The sequence below is a fragment of the Entelurus aequoreus genome, linkage group LG13 (genome assembly GCF_033978785.1).
Source record: "Entelurus aequoreus isolate RoL-2023_Sb linkage group LG13, RoL_Eaeq_v1.1, whole genome shotgun sequence".
NCBI classification, from domain to species: domain Eukaryota; kingdom Metazoa; phylum Chordata; class Actinopteri; order Syngnathiformes; family Syngnathidae; genus Entelurus; species Entelurus aequoreus.
Genome location: NC_084743.1, coordinates 26757085 through 26775995, shown reverse-complemented (window position 1 = coordinate 26775995; position 18911 = coordinate 26757085). Strand labels below are relative to the sequence as shown.

Below are 18911 nucleotides of genomic sequence, written 5' to 3'. Positions count from 1 at the left end.
AGGAAAGATAAGAGGAAAAGTTATGAACTTATTGCTGAATGGGGCCCAATGTTTTGAAGCTGGAACGGTTGAAAAATGTGAACTGTGCAAACTTTCCAGGAAGCGGTGAAATTAGGGCTTTGGAAAACCGGGAATTCTGGGAATTTCTGGAATTTTTTTGGAACTTGAAACACAGGTTGTTTGATTTTCCCGGGTGAGCGGAACCCACTAATTGTACACAGAATTGTATAGTTTGCACATGCTATTTAGTGTGTGGTATTTGGATCTTAGTAGAAATTCGGCAGCCATCTTGAAAGGGGCATCTACTCATATTCCAGCAGCAGAAACAAGGAGGAAAATCACGATGCCAAATCATTGTTCTGCATATTCTTGCTCAAATCGGGGGACCGTGGAAAACAGGTCACGTTGGTTTACTTTGCCCAAGTAAGAGTGAAGATTACTATTGGTTGTATTTACTGTATCGAAGATTATTGTATTGTATTTATGCCCACCAGCAAATTGTTGCCAGCTAGCTATGAGTTAAACTTAGTTGAGTATACCATTTTTTGTCATATCTAGTAATAAATAAATCATTGTATTTTTTTAAAATCACACACAATAAAACTGCATGTTCTTGTATTGTTTCACATAAGTTCCCAGCATGCAGCAGGAGGAGACGACCAGTCTATTTTTATCCACCAGTCAACACATAACTGTCTCCTCTCACAGTTCCTTGAACATGCAACAGAAATCTTGAAACTCCAGACTGTGGGAGGACACCCGACAGGACGCTTGGGAAATTGCTTACACACTTCTCAATCTGTGACTCGTTTTCACAATGAGCCGCAAAGCACAAGACTAGCCATGTAAAGCGGGAGCCATGCTTAATTCAAAACACTTTGGGAGGAAAATCTTATTAGGAGGTGTACGCTTAACACATTTCCAATGTCATCCTGAACTAAACACTGCAGGCGCTCGGAAGGCTATTTGTTACACTCTTCCTGTCCGGACACAACTTTGGGTTTCTCCTTCATTTATCACTCGAGGGCCTTTGGACCTGAATAACAACGCAACTGCCTAATCTGCATTCACTGACCACAACTTTAGGATTCAAGCTGCATCAAACGAATGCCTTTACAAAGATAACACTAATTAAGTCCACCCTGTTCATGGTCACAACTAGAGATGTCCCATACTTGCCAACCCTCCCAATTTTCCCGGGAGACTCCCGAATTCCAGTGCCTCTCCCGAAAGTCTCCCGGGGCAACCATTCTCCCGAATTTCTCCCGATTTCCACCTAGACAACAATATTGGGGGCGTGCCTTAAAGGCATTGCCTTTGCGTGCCGGCCCAGTCACATAATATCTAATGCTTTTCATACACACAAGTGAATGCTATGCATACTTGGTCAACAGCCATACAGGTCACAATGAGGGTGACCGTATAAATAACTTTAACACTGTTACAAATATGCGCCACACTGTGAACCCACACCAAACAAGAATGACAGACACATTTCGGGAGAACATCCGCACCGTAACACAACATAAACACAACAGAACAAATACCCAGAACCCCTTGCAGCACTAACTCTTCCGAGACGCTACAATATACACCCCCTGCTACCCCCTACCCCCCCACCTCAACCTCCTCATGCTCTCTCAGGGAGAGCATGTCCCAAATTCCAAGCTGCTATTTTGAGGCATGTTAAAAAAAAATAATGCACTTTGTGACTTCAATAATAAATATGGCAGTGCCATGTTGGCATTTTTTTCCATAACTTGAGTTGATTTATTTTGGAAAACCTTGTTACATTGTTTAATGCATCTAGCGGGGCATCACAACAAAATTAGGCATAATAATGTGTTAATTCCACGACTGTATATATCGGTATCGGTTGATATCAGAATCTGTAATTAAGTGTTGGACAATATTGGAATATCGGATATCGTCAAAAAAGCCAATATTGGACATCTCTAGTCACAACTCATCTAGTTGACCAACTCGAGTACTGGTCAACCGCGTTCAAATTGTTCGCTTAAGTCAGGGGTCCTCAACTAGTGGCTCCCTGGAGCATTTTTAAAAAAGGATTGAAAATGGAAAAAGATGGGGGGGGGGGGAATAATTTTTTTGTGTTAGTCTGTTTTTTGTTTGAGGACAAACATGACACAAACCTTCCCAATTGTTAGAAAGCCCACCGTTTAATATGTTTGTGTGTATGCTTCACTGATGAGAGTATTTGGTGAACATCGTTTTGTCCTACTAATTTCGGCGGTCCTTGAACTCACCATAGTGTGGACTGTGACGCAGCAGTTTGTTTACATGTAAAATCTTCCACTCCTTCTTGGTCTCATTTTTGTCCACCAAAAGTTTTATGCCGTGCGTAAATGCGGAAAGGTGTGCTTTGTTGATGTTATTGACTTGTTGTAGTGCTGATCAGGCATATTTGGTCAGTGCATGACTGCAAGCTAATCAATGCTAACATGCTATTTAGGCTAACTGTATGTACATATTGCATCATTATGCCTCATTTGTAGGTATATTCAAGCTCATTTAATTTCCTTTACTTTTATCCTCTTTGTATATAATTTAGTTTTGCATGTCTCGTGACACATTATCTGTATGTAATATTGGCTAGATTTCTGTTTGTTTATTCACTTAATTTTGCTGTATTCAGTTGTTCTCTTTTCCTACTCTTTCTTGTTTTTTTGAAGCCGTTTATGTGGACAACCCGATGTCAACGTACAAGATCGACCGCTTTTCTTGACATCAAATTTGAGACGCAAAGGGAGGATTTTTCAGAGAAGTCTGTTTTTTTTTTCAATCAATCAATCAAACTTTATTTGCAAAGCTGAACCAAAGTGCTGGATTTGGATTCATTTTGAAGGGGGGAAATTCCTGGTAATTCCGGGTAATCAGGGAATTTTTGGAACGGGGAAACGTGCTGGGCTGAATGTCCAAGGTGAGTTGAGTGTGTGGATGGTGGAACAGTTCAAATCAGATAAGAAATGTGGGCTATGCAGTAGATTGTATATTTCCCAATCATTGTCAATGAGGAGACAATTCCTGAAAATTACAGGAAAACCGAGAATTTTGGGAAAGGGAAAACATGTTTGCGTAACCGTTCACATCAGATGCTAACTTTTTTGGCATTTCTTTAACCGTTTACCTCAAAATCACATAATTTGGTACTTGATGTATGCTAATTGATTTGGCAAATTTTGTAACCGTTTACCTCAAAGTCATATAATTTGGTACTTGACATATGCTAACTTTTTTGGCAAATTGTTATAACCATTTATTAGTTTTGGATGTCTCATGACACATTATCTGTATGTAGTATTGGCTAGATTTCTGATAGTTGTTTGTGTGGCATGTTGTTCCAGACCACAGCAAACATTACCTGGCTTGCCAAAGATTGGAATAAATCCATTAAAAGAAGACAGCCTTAACTTGGACACACACATCTATACCTTTGGCCATTAAAAGGCAGTAATTTCCAGGAGTTATCTCACCCTCTGAGCAGCCTCTGATTTACTAATGGTTTCTAATGTTGTAAAAATGTGTAAAATAAATATTAAATGTCAACATTTCTGTCAACGAAATTTGCTTCAGCACAATGCCAAAAAAAAGAAAGGATACAGCCCTCTACTGGCCCCTGGTCCATATTTTTGGCCCTGTATTGCGTTTCAGTTGTTTAGTCTGAGCATTAAGTGAGAAAGACCATAAGTTACAACTTGATGGTGTTTTCATCAAGTTAAGGGAAGAAGGACAGATTTTCACATTGAAGTTTTTTCCATTTGGGTATTTATTTTTGTATTTTTTTTCAAAGTTCATGTTGCACTGTTCAATGTTCAATATTAAAATGCTTACCTTTAACAATAAATAGCCTAATAATAAACCAGTGTTTTGTTGCTTTTCATGTCTTCCAAGCCTATGATAATGTGAATTAACTCATTATGACCATAATTTGTTGACACAAAAGAAATGACAATCACTTTTACCTACAAAGGACACACAGCTAAGTAGTTAGCTTCCTATTAGCAAATTTAATTTTACATTAATTTCCATATTGTGTAAAAAAAAAAAATCCTGCCCTTTTCTGACTTTGAGCCCCTGCCCCTCTATAATCATGTGCACGTCCCTGCTTCTCGTGGTCTCAGGGGGTGCTGGAGAATGTAGGAAGCCTGTAAATGTGTGTTGGTCATGTATGATGTCTTTTTGTTATTTTTATTTCGTGATGTGTAATGTCTATTGTTCAAATATACGGCAGTGAAAATGAATTACCCCAACGGGGACCAATAAATCAAAATCTAATCTAAATCTGAATATCTTTTAACTCGTAAAAGCAACAGGAGGTACCATCACACCGTAACACAGCAACACACGCACACGTCCGCAATGGGAAAAAGGAGCAACAAATCAATGATTGAAGTAACAACCTTAATTGCCATCCAAACAATACACCGTTTGTTGACAAGAAGACATGACAGCCATTGAAGATCATTTAATCCATTTATTAACCAGAGGTAACATATTCGCAGTCTGCCACTGCTAATTGTTGAAGCTAACAAACACAGCCCCTTTGAAATCCTCGATGATGTCACATGTCAGTAGGCAACAAGCTCCGCCTTTTAAAAGCACACACACACACACCTCTGTGCTCTCATATAAAACGTCTCTCAACTACATATGCCGGATATTTTAAGTTTTTTTTATCGAAGTTCCACTGTACTGGATTGGTGTTTTATATCGCACAGACTTAATAATAGACACTATATGGCAATAAAAGCACACACTAAGCGCTCATTTTCAAAATAGTGTACGGTTTTAATCAATTAGAACGAATAATGTTAATAATTAATTATAATTAGAGAAAGAAACACTACCAAAGGCTTTGCAGACATTCTCTGTGTATGTTTTCCTCTTGAAGTGTTTGTCCGTCTTAAACATTCTTTTATGTTCCAACAAATTTACCCCTGCAGGTTAAGATAATTTGTGAACCGTTGAGCGTGATTTACAGAGACAATGAGAGATTGTTATCACACTTCAACATCTCTCACATGTAAAGACTGCCTCTCTGCTCGGTCAGCATTGCAAATGAAAATCTCTTCTTAATTGCCGAAATAAAGCCTATACAAATATATAAAAACATCTAAATTAGGAAGTCAAGACACTGGTGTGTTGCTAAATGTTAGTATACTACATTACCCAGAAGGCTTAGCATTGTAGACAGGACCAAGAAGTAGGTCTGAGCTACACTGGACGACTAAAGAGTTGGTATTTTGTTACACATTATTACACATGCAGGTTTTAAAGCTGTTTAGAAATTTGATTGGCGGAAATGACGCTCATTAGCCAAAATGTGCGGGGAATTTGCAGCCATAATTAATTTATAATTTGTGTTAATTGGCGGAACTCGACATCTTCGAAATCCCTCGGCCATAGCTGGTGCAGACGGCTCCTGTGACAGTGTTTTTTTCACCTGGCACCTCTGTACTCAGCAATTTATTCATTTGTGTGTGTGTGTGTGTGTGTGTTGGTGTGTGTGTGTGTGTGTGTGTGTGTGTGTGTGTGTGTGTGTGTGTGTGTGTGTGTGTGTGTGTGTGTGTGTGTGTGTGTGTGTGTGTGTGTGTGTGTGTGTGTGTGTGTGTGTGTGTGTGTGTGTGTGTGCCCTTGTTGAGACATCAACAAGGAAAAGTACCTTCCATATTAGGACCGGTGAATATATAGAGACATAATAACTTGAAGTAAATAATGATTAAAAACCAATTCAAAACAAAAAATTCAAAAAAATCAATAAATTAACTAAAGGCAGTCTCTTTGTCACGTGTCGACTTTTTCTCATAAAATTGGGAACAATTTCTCATTTCTTTCTGTTTTTTCATAAAATTAGTACTTTTTTAATGTAAAATTAGTACTTTTTAATGCAAAATGGCGACATTTGTCATATAAAATACAGACTTTCATCACAATATTGCCAATTTTTGTGTTCTTGTAAAATAGTGAAATTTTTTGGAGTTTTGTCATAATTTTGCAGAGTAAAATTCAGATTATTATTATAATATTGCCAACATTTAAAGTTTGTAACAAACATTTTAACTTGAAAAACTTGAAAAGTTACAATTGTGACTTTTGTTGAGTACAATTACAACCCTTTTCATAAAATTGCCAAAATGTCAAGCTTTTCTTGTAAATGTGTGACTGTTATTGAGTAAAATTCCAACTTTTATCATAATATTGCACAAATTTTGACTTGCGTTGAGTAAAATTACAACTTGTATTATAGTTCTAGAGGTAGGCATTTTTCGGAGGTCTTGAAAAGGTAACAAATACAATAGTGTGTGTGTGTGTGTGTGTGTGTGTGTGTGTGTGTGTGTGTGTGTGTGTGTGTGTGTGTGTGTGTGTGTGTGTGTGTGTGTGTGTGTGTGTGTGTGTGTGTGTGTGTGTGTGTGTGTGTGTGTGTGTGTGTCTACCCTTCTTGAGACATCAACAAGGAAAAATACCTTCCATATGAGGGCTGGTGAACAAGTTAGGATATAAATCATGGTCCCAATACGGAAAACCATTGCATCTAATAGAGAATGTCTCATTTGCACCCCTGGTGGTGAAATCTATCAAAATGAGGGTGGTCCCAAAAAGGAAGGATTTTTCAAATTGACTTGTGTGTCGGTTTTAAAAGTGCTCCCCCTTTGGTCAACATAAGAAATAACAAGTGTGTGTAAGAAATTGAAACTTGCACCCTATAGCCAAAATTAATTTTTAAAAAAAGGATTATTATCATAATATTGCCAACATTTTTAAAGTTTGTAACAAACATTTTTAACTTGAAACATTTGAAAAAATACAATTGTGACTTTTGTCGAGTACAATTACGACCCTTTTCATAAAATGTGTCAAAATGTCAAGCTTTTCTTGTAAATTTGCGACTGTTATTGAGTAAAATTCCAACTTTTATCATAATATTGCACACATTTTGATTTGCTTTGAGTAAAATTACGACTTTTATTATAGTACTAGAAGTAGGCATTTTTCGGAGGTCTTAAGAAGGTAACAAATACAAGTGTGTGTGTGTGTGTGTGTGTGTGTGTGTGTGTGTGTGTGTGTGTGTGTGTGTGTGTGTGTGTGTGTGTGTGTGTGTGTGTGTGTGTGTGTGTGTGTACGTGACTATGATGGGGAATGGGTCATCAGGGCATTGCTTTTAAATCTGTAAAACACTTTGTGATTCATTTCTTTTATGAATGAAGAGCGCTTTATAAATAAAGTGTGTTATGTCTTTCGTACACCAAACTAAATCGATCATAGTTGTGCTTTTTTAAAAGGCATTATGTTACTAAATCGTGCCGTGTAGTTCAATAAAGTTAACACACTAAACGGCATTACTTTCAATTGAAAATGACAAGTTAAAAAATAAATAAGTGGGAATAAAAACTAAACAGAGCCAGTACATTTGAATAACTCTCCTCTGTGGTTTGGTAATTTCCAAAGTGTTGACGTCAAAGCTTTACTTAACCAATAAGGTCATGTTTTGTGGAAAGATTGTTGAAAAGCCAACTTGTAGCCAAAGCAAAAGCAATTTTTTTTATGCATAACAAAGTGAATTTGTAATTTTTTAAGAGTTTTACTGTAAACGGCATTCATGGCACAATATTTACCGTAGGTGGAGGTTGCTCATGGGTAGACAATGGTTATCCTGGAGTGTTATTTGTGTGCAGGTAATTTATTTGAATAATGGCTCCGCTGTTCCAACTGTCCTTGATCTGAATTGGGTACACAGAGAAAAAGTGGTTGACACAATGCCAAAAGCTGGTTGAGAGGGTGGGGGAAACACTTATGTCTACTTAATGGAACAGCTGCAACAATGCCGTGGGTCACTGAAAGCGCAAAAATAATTTATATAATCCAGCAACTGTCCAAAAGACTTAAGTGAATAAAATGTGCAAGTGTAACGGGGACGGGGACGAGGACGAGGTGATGCGCGGATTGTTCTTCCGAGATGATGCAGCAGGAACTCCGGAGACAATGTGCAGGTAGGGAACAATTTATTCCAAATCAGGCAGGAACAAACAAAACAAACACAAGGAAAGCGTATGCCTAGTAGAGATGTCCGATAATATCGGCTTGCGGATATTATCGGCCGATAAATGCTTTTAGATGTAATATCGTAAATTATCGGTATCGTTATTTTTTGTTTTTGTTTTTTATTAAATTAACATAAAAAACACAAGATACACTTACATTTAGTGCACCAACCCAAAAAACCTCCCTCCCCCATTTACACTCATTCACACAAAAGGGTTGTTTATTTCTGTTATTAATATTCTGGTTCCTACATTATATATCAATATATATCAATACAGTGTGCAAGGGATACAGTCCGTAAGCACACATGATTGTGCGTGCTGCTGGTCCACTAATAGTACTAACATTTAACAGTTAATTTTACTCATTTTCATTAATTACTAGTTTCTATGTAACTGTTTTTATATTGTTTTACTTTCTTTTTTATTCAAGAAAATGTTTTTAATTTATTTATTTTATTAATATTTTTAAAAAGGACCTTATCTTCACCAGACCTGGTTGTCCAAATTAGGCATAATAATGTGTTAATTCCACGACTAATATATATCAGTATCGGTTGATATCGGTATCGGTTGATATCGGTATCGGTAATAAAAGAGTTGGACAATATCGGAATATCGGATATCGGCAAAAAGCCATTATCGGACATCCCTAATGCCTAGCACAAGGAAAGCTAACGGAATAGCTAACGTGAAAACACATAAGACAAAGCTTAGCTCAAGGAGCACAAGGGACTACACTGCAAAAACTGAAATCTAAGTAAGATTAAATATCTCAAATAAGGGTGATATTTGCTTATTTTCTGTCTGATAAGATAATTCTTCTCACTAAGTAGATTTTATGTTAGTGTTTTACTTGTTTTAAGGGTTTTGGTCCTAAATTATCTCAGTAAGATATTACAGCTTGTTGCTGAGATTTTATGAGCTGTATTGAGTGCTTGAAACTAGAATATCAACTGATGCAAAGCTGTGTCATCAACACTCACAAGTATAAAACTACTTTTTTAAAGTAATAATTTCTTGCTTCAAGCTTGAAAAAAAAAATCATGATTTCATTATGTCAAGATAATGGCACTAGCATTTACTTAATTTAAGAATATTTTTCAACGTATTGAGCAAAAAGGTCTGGTTTTTTTTCTACCAAGAAAAGTGCACTTGTTATTAGTGAGAATATACTTATTTTAAGGTATTTTTGAGTTCATTAAGGTTAGCTAATTTTACTTGTTTTGGAAAGTCTTGACAAGCCGAATTTTCTTGTTCTATTGGCAGATAATTTTGCTTAGTTCAAATAAAGTACGCCTAATTTTTTTATTTTTTTTCTTGTTTTTGAACACTGACTTTTTGCAGTGTACCGTAACAGTTGCGTAACGCAAGCAAAAGCACCAGACTGAGTGACAGGGAAAGGCAGGACTAAATAGCTCTCTGATTAGTGCTCGGGAACAGGTGAGCGTCCCGAACACTAATCAGAGGCAGGTGAAAACAATGAATAGCCATAGCAACCAAGGAGACACAACACCGAGGTGCTGAAACAGAACTTGAATGAATCAAAACGTAGATAAACTATGATCCGGGCAACGGATCATAACAGCAAGGCCATGTTGCTTTTCCATCGCTGCTGACCTAATGTTTGTGAATCATATAAAAGCCATGATATGACAACATGGCATAGCAAAAATCATGAGAAAAAGGATCTAACCACATCTGAACCAAATTGGTGGAAGATTAGTGTGTGTGAGCTAATTTGATATGCCAAAAAGGGGGGAAAAAATGGATTAAAATGAAGTGTAAATAGTTGAAAAAAGTTTGTTGGCTACTTTGTTGGGTAACTTTTTTCCCCATTAATCTATTTATGAACAAAAAATATGTTAATTTTCCTTTTGCTAATAGTTTCAAAAAGTTTGTTGGCAATTGAGGAGAGAGATGTTGTCAGCGCTGCCTGTAGGAGCAAAGGTCACCGCCTCTGTCCATGGTGCTGAGGACAGAGCACCATCAGACGGGGGCGTGGCAGTGCTGACGGCGAGACACAGCTGGCAGGTGATTAGATTTCACAGGTGGTACATGTTAATCTAATCATCTGTTGTCTTTAACAGTAAGCGGCCGGGAGCAGGAGGAGAGAGAGGATACGGACGTGACTGAAAGGTCGGGTTTATGCTGGAGAAAACTTTTGTTAAAAACCTATGTTTATTAAAACCTTGTTAAAACCTGCACGCCTGACAATGGAGCTGCTAGGAGGCAACTTCCACAGCTACTTTGTTGGGTAACCTTTTTCCCCATTAATCTATTTATGAACAAAAAATATGTTAATTTTCCTATTCCTAATAGTTTCAAAAAGTAAATATATATTTGTTGCGTTGTGACAATATCCACTCATTAATATAAAAAAAAAAACATACAAAAATAGAATAAAACACATCACACTTAAAATGCTAATTAGAGAAATAATCCATCCACCTTTCCAGATTGCTCCAGACTTTGTGTTATTTTCTTGTTTCTCTGATCAACCAATCAATCAATCAATCTTGAGCAGACAGGAAGTGTTGTGTCTCCAGGTGCAGTTACTTAGCCAGAAAGGGTAACTAAGGAGAGAAGAAGCGCTGGCAACATAAAAATAGACCTCAAATAGAAGAAAACTAACGGGTACAGGTCATGACAGCCGAATTATTATTTTGGCGTGAAAATGAATGTATAAAAACACGGGAATTCAACAAGCTTGTACTTTTGTGCGCTTTCTACCGGGCCTGCCTGCTTTGTTGACATAAAACTAGTGTTGTCCCGATACCAATATTTTGGTACCGGTACCAAAATTATTTTGATACTAATTGCATTATTGGCTTTATTTTAACAAAACATATTACAGTACATTAAACATATGTATTGCAAGTTTGTCCTTGAATAAAATAGTGAACATACAAGACAACTTGTCTTTTATTAGTAAGAAAACAAACAAAAGCTCTTAATTGGTCTGCTGCCATATGCAGTAACATATTGTGTCATTTATCATTCTATTATTTTGTCAACATTATTAAGGACAAGTGGTAAAAAATGAATTATTAACCTACTTGTTAATTTACTGTTAATATCTGCTTACTTTCTCTTTTAACATGTTCTATCTACACTTCTGTTAAAATGTAATAATCACTTATTCTTCTGTTGTTTGGATGCTTTACATAAGTTTTGGATGATACCACAAATTTGGGTATCAATCCGATACCAAGTAGTTACAGGATCATACATTGGTCATATTCAAAGTCCTCATGTGTCCGGGGATATATTCCCTGAGTTTATAAACATAATATACATTTTTGGAAAACAAAAGAAGATGTTGTGATGCTAAAAAATCATCAACGCAATCATAGTAGTATCGACTAGATACGCTCCTGTACTTGGTATCATTACAGTGGATGTTAGGTGTAGATCCACCAATGGCATTTGTTTACATTTTAACGCCGGTGAGCTACGGTGTGTAGTGAAGCATGTTTAGCTACTCCTCATCCTGCAGGGATGATACTTGTAAGAAACTTACTTTATTTGTCGCCATGGAGACCAGGATTATTGATTTAGAAGTAGCTACAACACTGCAAACTGCGGCTGGACTTTAGCCGCTAGCTAGCTAGCCATGTCTTAAAGCACCTCTTCCTGAGGGCGTTTCAGTGTTTTCGCTTCATCTTTATTGTTAGTTTTTAAGCCAAAATGTGTTTGTTCTCCCTTTTCTGTCTACACACTGTGTCTGCTTGTAAGTACTCTGTGATTGTGTGCTGCCGAACATGCTCGTTTGCTCGTAAACCAGCAATAACACGACGTGACGACGACGGGGGCTGGGCCTGTGGGGGACCGGTACTTTTTAGAGGCGGTATAGTACCGGATGTGATTCATTAGTATTGCGGTACTATACTAATACCGGTATACCGTACAACCCTACATGAAACATTGCAACATTACCCAAAGGCAGTCCGCTACGAAGATGCTTGTTTGTCCGCCAAAGGGCGACAAAGCTAAGGCCGCATACGTGTATTGGACGTAGTGCAGTTTAGAAACACACTAAGAAAATTGTTGGGAATACATTTGTATACTTTCATGTTACAAATGCTCAAATTTAAGTTGTATATCCGAGTCAGTGCTTCTGATGGTGATCTGATTGCTGGTACTAACGCCCCGGTGACTCTTAATGGCTTCCCGCAAAAATACCCCAGTAATGGAATGCTCTGCACGTCAGAAAATCATCACATTGAAATCCTCCACAAAGCCACTTCAAGTACAAACTTATGCAATAGTTAGTCCTACTAGTGGCACACTATGAAAGAGAACTCACATTGGCTTTGGAGCCTTAAGGCTTTTTGTGGGCAATTTCAAAGGAGAAACATTATGAAAAAAGTGAGCCTTTGAGGCTAAAATCTTATTAGTGTCATCCAAAAATATATTACACTATGCTCATTTTAACTATATAAAATACTTTCAGCAACACCGCATCCGACCGTTTTCTATTCTGTTGTACTTAATAGACAACTCTTAGCCCTCACATTCACACAGATGGATGATTAGGTCTCCAAGTAGCTGAAGGTGTTATGGGAGTGAAAAAACTGGATGCAAACTTTGCAGACAGATGTCCCAACAAAGATTCAAACCGGGATCTCCTGTACTCCTGTAGACTTAAACAACAACACCTTGACTCATACTTCCGAATTCGGGAGATGGGTGGCCAGGGGGGGTTTGAGGTGGGCGGGGTTGAGGTGGGCGAGGTTTGGTGGTAGCGGTGGTGTATATTGTAGCCCGGAAGAGTTAGGGCTGCAAGGGATTCCGGGTATTTGTTCTGTTGTGTTTATGTTGTGTTACGGTGCGGATGTTCTCCCGAAATGTGTTCGTCATTCTTGTTTGGTGTGGGTTGACAGTGTGACGCATATTTGTAACAGTGTTAAAGTTGTTTATACGGCAACCCTCAGTGTGACCTGTATGGCTGTTGATCAAGTATGTCTTGCAGTCACTTACGTGTGTCTGTAGAAGCCGCACACAACATGTGACTGAGTCGGCACGCTGTTTGTATGGAGAAAAAGCGGACGCGACGACAGGTTGTAGAGGACGCTAAAGGCAGTACCATCACGGCACGCCCTCAATATTGTTGTCCGGTTGAAAATCAGGAGAAATTCGGGAGAATGGTTGCCCCGGGAGATTTTCGGGAGGGGCACTGAAATTCGTGAGTCTCCCGGAAAAATCGGGAGGGTTGGCAAGTATGTCTTGACTTAAAGGCCTACTGAAAGCCACTACTACCGACCATGCAGTCTGATAGTTTATATATCAATGATGAAATCTTAACATTGCAACACATGCCAATACGGCCGGGTTAACATATAAAGTGCAATTTTAAATTTCCCGCGAAACTTCCGGTTGAAAACGTCTATGTATGATGACGTATGCGTGTGACGTCAATGGTTGAAACGGAAGTATTCGGACACCATCGTATCCCAATACAAACAGCTCTGTTTTCATCGCAAAATTCCACAGTATTCTGGACATCTGTGTTGGTGAATCTTTCGCAATTTGTTTAATGAACAATGAAGACTGCAAAGAAGAAAGCTGTAGGTGGGATCGGTGTATTAGCGGCTGGCTGCAGCAACACAACCAGGAGGACTTTGACTTGGATAGCAGACGCGCTATCCGACGCTAGCCGCCGACCGCATGGATGATCGGGTGAAGTCCTTCGTCGCTCCGTCGATCGCTGGAACGCAGGTGAGCACGGGTGTTTATGAGCAGATGAGGGCTGGCTGGCGTAGGTGGATAGCTAATGTTTTTAGCATAGCTCTGTGAGGTCCCGTTCAATGGCGTCGTTAGCAACAGCATTGTTAAGCTTCGCCAGGCTGGAAAGGATTAACCGTGTAGTTACAGGTCCATGGTTTAATAGTATTGTTGATTTTCTGTCTATCCTTCCAGTCAGGGGTTTATTTCTTTTGTTTCTATCTGCAGTTAAGCCCGATGCTATCACGTTAGCTCTGTAGCTAAAGTGCTTCGCCGATGTATTGTCGTGGAGATAAAAGTCACTGTGAATGTCCATTTCGCGTTCTCGACTCTCATTTTCAAGAGGATATAGTATCCGAGGTGGTTTAAAATACAAATCCGTGATCCACAATAGAAAAAGGAGAAAGTGTGGAATCCAATGAGCCCTTGTACTTAAGTTACGGTCAGAGCGAAAAAAGATACGTCCTGCACTGCACTCTAGTCCTTCACTCTTACGTTCCTCATCCACGAATCTTTCATCCTCGCTCAAATTAATTGGGTAATCGTCGTTTTCTCGGTCCAAAACACTCTCGCTGCTGGTGTAAACAATGGGGAAATGTGAGGAGCCCTTCAACCTGCGACGTCACGCTACTTCCAGTACAGGCAAGGCTTTTTTTATCAGCGACCAAAAGTTGCGAACTTTATCGTCGATGTTCTCTACTAAATCCTTGCAGCAAAAATATGGCAATATCGCGAAATGATCAAGTATGACACATAGAATGGATCTGCTATCCCCGTTTAAATAAAACCATTTCATTTCAGTAGGCCTTTAAGCCGCCTATTATTAATATGTATGTATTCTATTCACTTTGTTTTAGTCGATGCTGCCCCACTCCAGGCTATTGAACTTTCCATCCATCTGCCTATTGCCTAATTGTTCACTAAATGACTTGTTTGGATATGCGAGCCCTCCACTTGAGTCTCCTCGATGAGCAAGTGTTTTATTGGCAACCTTTACGTTCCATTTGAAACGATACTGTGCCTATAACCGTTTTCCGCATTATGGTTCATTCTTTCCCTTTTGGCGTTGTCCTTCTTTGTCCCACTCAGGGCTCCTAGCGGTAAAAATAGCTGCGCTTCCTGCCTTTACAGGAGCTTTTTTTTCCTCCTCCATGTAAGATGATTTGAGGCTGTTTTGGTCAGTCGTCCGTGCATGCCTGTCAGCTATCTGTAATAATTTAAGTCTTTTGTGCCCACGATCACATTGGATTAGGTACAAAGGCAGGCCAGAGGAACATTGTGCACTCAGTAAAATGGAAAGCGGAGATGCAGTCCTATAAAGCGTCTCATTAGCCATTGATTTGGAATGGATTAGTGGATGTCTCGACAGCGGCAACAACTTGATAACAGTCAAGGTTGCTGTGCTCCTGCAGATTTTGTGAGGCTAATAGTTTCTGGACTTTATGCGACTATTTGGATGGAAGCTTTCACTTAAAATACTTGTTGTTCAGTTCATTCAGATTATTTTCAAATGTTCACAATTCACAATCCTTATGAGACAAGCACGTGTGTGTTTTTCTTTTTTCATACATTCTAACTCGTAAATAAAAGCTAGCAAGAGTCAGCTAACAATGGAGCTGTAATAAAGCCCCCTCCATTATGGTTTTATAATCCCACTGTAAGTATATATGTAATGTAGTAACAAACACCTTCATAATAACATGTAATATTTACAGATTTTGGTCATTTTAACCCTTGTGTAATGTTCATATTGTTGTTACTCAGCCAGCGTTTGTGGGTCTGATGGACCCGTTGCATTTTGTGGCTTTTAATGCCTCACAATCAAAAACGTTTATGTTAAAATACTGAACAGATGTTTACCTTATCCCAGTAAACATCTGTTCAGTATTTTAACATAAAAGTGTTTGATTGTGAGGCATTAAAAGCCACAAAATGCAACGGGTCCTTCAGACCCACAAACGCTGGCTGAGTAATAACAATATGAATGTTGAATGGACAATTTATCTGCCAGTTTCTGCATCCCACAGGGATTCTTCTTTTGTGTTTCTGCACCTGTGGTTCCCACACAAGGTTGCAACATTGTTTCTCAACACTGTCTGCTCTCATTTTCTCGCACATTATACCCTCTGATGTTCTGTGTACCTACACTCTGTCCTCCTCCTGTCAAGGCCTGCTGTGTGTGTGTGTGTGTGCGTGTGTGTGTGTGTGTGTGTGTGTGTGTGTGTGTGTGTGTGTGTGTGTGTGTGTGTGTGTGTGTGTGTGTGTGTGTGTGTGTGTGTGTGTGTGGTGTGTGTGTGTGTGTGTGTGTGTGTGTGTGTGTGTGTGTGTGTGTGTGCGCGCGCGTGCATGTGCGTGTGGGTGGGTGAGTGCGTGTGGTACACAGAACATCAATTTGCACACTTCTATTAGCCCCGGGTCCAGTGGACCCGGACATCTTATATGTAATACAAATATGTAGGGGAGGTGTATAGTGTGTGGTCATTAAATATGTATTCTGATATATGTTCTTAACAGAAAATGAGCCAAAGTCAGTGAGTCTCAGTTTGAAAAATTAATTAATTGTATAATTTTTCTTTTAATAAAAAATGAAAACGGGTCCCACAGACCCGAACACCACACAAGGGTTAAGTATACGGCGGTGTATTAATTTTGCAGACGCATTACAAAGTTCGCTATTTCCTTCAACAATAAAAACACTCCGACTACTTTGGGACAAATGATAATCCAGAACCTTATATTTTTGAGCCTGAACATAAGGAGGATGAGGTACGAGTTTTATAAGCTGTGTTCTGAAAGATCCACCTTTAGTGCAACACGAAACATCATGTAGCAGTATTGCTAAGTGCTAAACAAGAAATACAAACTACAAACGTAATAAAACAGCATTTTACCGTACATTGTTTTGCTCTCACTGGGATGCCGACCATATCTTCTTGTTTAAATGAAGAAATAATCAAAAACCTAACGCAGGTTAAAAATATATATATATATAATACAAAGAAAAGTGGGCGTGATTCCTGGGTTTAAGTTTAATGTTAACGTTGACCAAAGTCTTCGTTTATGGCCACATTCTTCTAGTATACAAATGTGAGGCATGACTTAGAATATAGAATTAAGTTCCACCAACTCAGAGGTGATGCAGCAGCTCACCATCTCAAAATGTAAGTATAGTAGCATAAGCTTGTTACCGTTCCAAGATCACGGCGCCGCTAAAAATAGTTTCTTAGACTTTCACATTTATAATAAGAATATCGCCAATACCTGGTTAATGATCATGTCACGACGTTCGAATGGAGTATCGTCTGCTGTTTTTCAATGTTTCTTAGAGGGCTTTATGGGTGCAATAAACGATTCCCATAAGCGCCATCGTTAGCCACCTTGTACTTGTCGTATATTACAAATTAGAACACAAAAAAAAAAAACATATTAGTTTTTGTTTTACATAGGGGATTGTGAAAGATAGGCAAAATCACCCCTAAGTTGAGGTACCACACTGCAAAAATGAGCCAACAAAATATTAAATAAAACCGCTAGATTTCAGGAAAAAAAATACTAAACACTAGTGAAAAGAGCAAGTTAATTTTACTTGATAAGGCATCCTGAATTAAGTTTTGCATATCTAGAAATTAACAAGACATTTGAGATAGAAATAAATATTTTATTTGTAAAACTTGCAATTCTTAAATGAATGATCTATTATAAGAAGATTTTCTGTATGAGGAAAACCAATATGTTTTATTTGAGTAGTTATTTCCTCAATTTTAACATTTTTAAAATAGAGTGGAGAAAATATAAATATTCATGCTAAGATCATGATGTCAAGTCAATGACTATCCATCCATCCATCCATCCATTTTCTACCGCTTGTCCTGTTGGGGGTTGCGAGGGGTGCTGGAGCCTACTCAGCTGCATTCGGGTGGAAGGCGGGGTACACTCTGGACAAGTCGCCACCTCCTCGCAGGGCCAACACAGATAGAGAACATTCACACTCACATTCACACACTAGTTATGTGTCAACATTATATTTATCCTAACATCCCAGGTTTTGCCAAAACACAAATCTCTTACACATTTATCTAAAATACAAACTGCAAAAAATAAAAAATAAGATACAATAAATATGTGGCTTTAGATTTTCTAGTTTTGACATTCACCGCAACATCTTCATTTTTAAATTATATTTATATGACAATCATCATTATTTTTAATATGAGGATAGGACAAATGTATTTAAAAGTGTTTTCTAAAAGTAAGAAAACCGTTTCAAATGTGCTATGCCACTTTCAACATTCAGACAAGATCTTTACTTCCTACAGTGAATAGAAGTCAATGACTAAAAATAAGTAAATAGCTCTTAAAGGCCTACTGAAATGAAATTGTCTTATTTAAACGGGGATAGCAGGTCCATTCTATGTGTCATACTTGATCATTTTGCGATATTGCCATATTTTTGCTGAAAGGATTTTGTAGAGAACATCGACGATAAAGTTTGCAACTTTTGGTCGCTGATAAAAAAGCCTTGCCTGTACCGGAAGTAGCGTGACGTCACAGGTTGAAGAGCTCCTCACATCTGCACATTGTTTACACCAGCAGCGAGAGCGATTCGAACCGAGAAAGCGACGATTACCCCATTAATTTGAGGGAGGATGAAAGATTCGTGGATGAGGAAAGTGAGAGTGAAGGATTAGAGTGCTGTGCAGGACGCCAGGGTGTATCTTTTTTCGCTCTGACCGTAACTTAGGTACAAGGGCTCATTGGATTCCACACTTTCTCCTTTTTCTATTTTGGATCACGGATTTGTATTTTAAACCACCTCGGATACTATATCCTCTTGAAAATGAGAGTCGAGAACGCGAAATGGACATTCACAGTGACTTTTATCTCCACGACAATACATGGGTGAAGCACTTTAGCTTCGGAGCTAACGTGATAGCATCGTGCTTAACTGCGGATAGAAACAGAAGAAACATGCCCCTGACTGGAATGATAGACAGAAGATCAACAATACTACTCTTACTTCTACTATCAGGAGACACCGAACCAAACCCTCGACCTGTAACCACACGGTTAATGCTGTGCCGCCTGGCGAAGCCTAGCAATGCTGTTGCTAACGACGCCATTGAA

At 38.6% G+C, this 18911-nt stretch overlaps 1 protein-coding gene across 3 annotated transcripts in view; it reads left to right on the top strand.

The window, feature by feature from the left end:
* LOC133663273 (receptor activity-modifying protein 1-like) overlaps positions 1 to 18911 on the top strand; it is a 159577-nt gene that overhangs the window by 120996 nt on the left and 19670 nt on the right. The window contains exons 1-2 of one of the 3 annotated variants that reach the window (XM_062067628.1): positions 7896 to 8009; positions 10151 to 10199. The exons of 1 other annotated variant lie outside the window; for it this stretch is intronic. In XM_062067628.1, the coding sequence (XP_061923612.1) occupies positions 7976 to 8009; positions 10151 to 10199 (83 nt within the window). In that variant the 5' untranslated portion in view covers positions 7896 to 7975. Of the gene's footprint in view, positions 1 to 7885; positions 8010 to 10150; positions 10200 to 18911 lie in introns of those variants that run through there. One more of the 3 variants, XM_062067627.1, reaches the window with a different exon arrangement.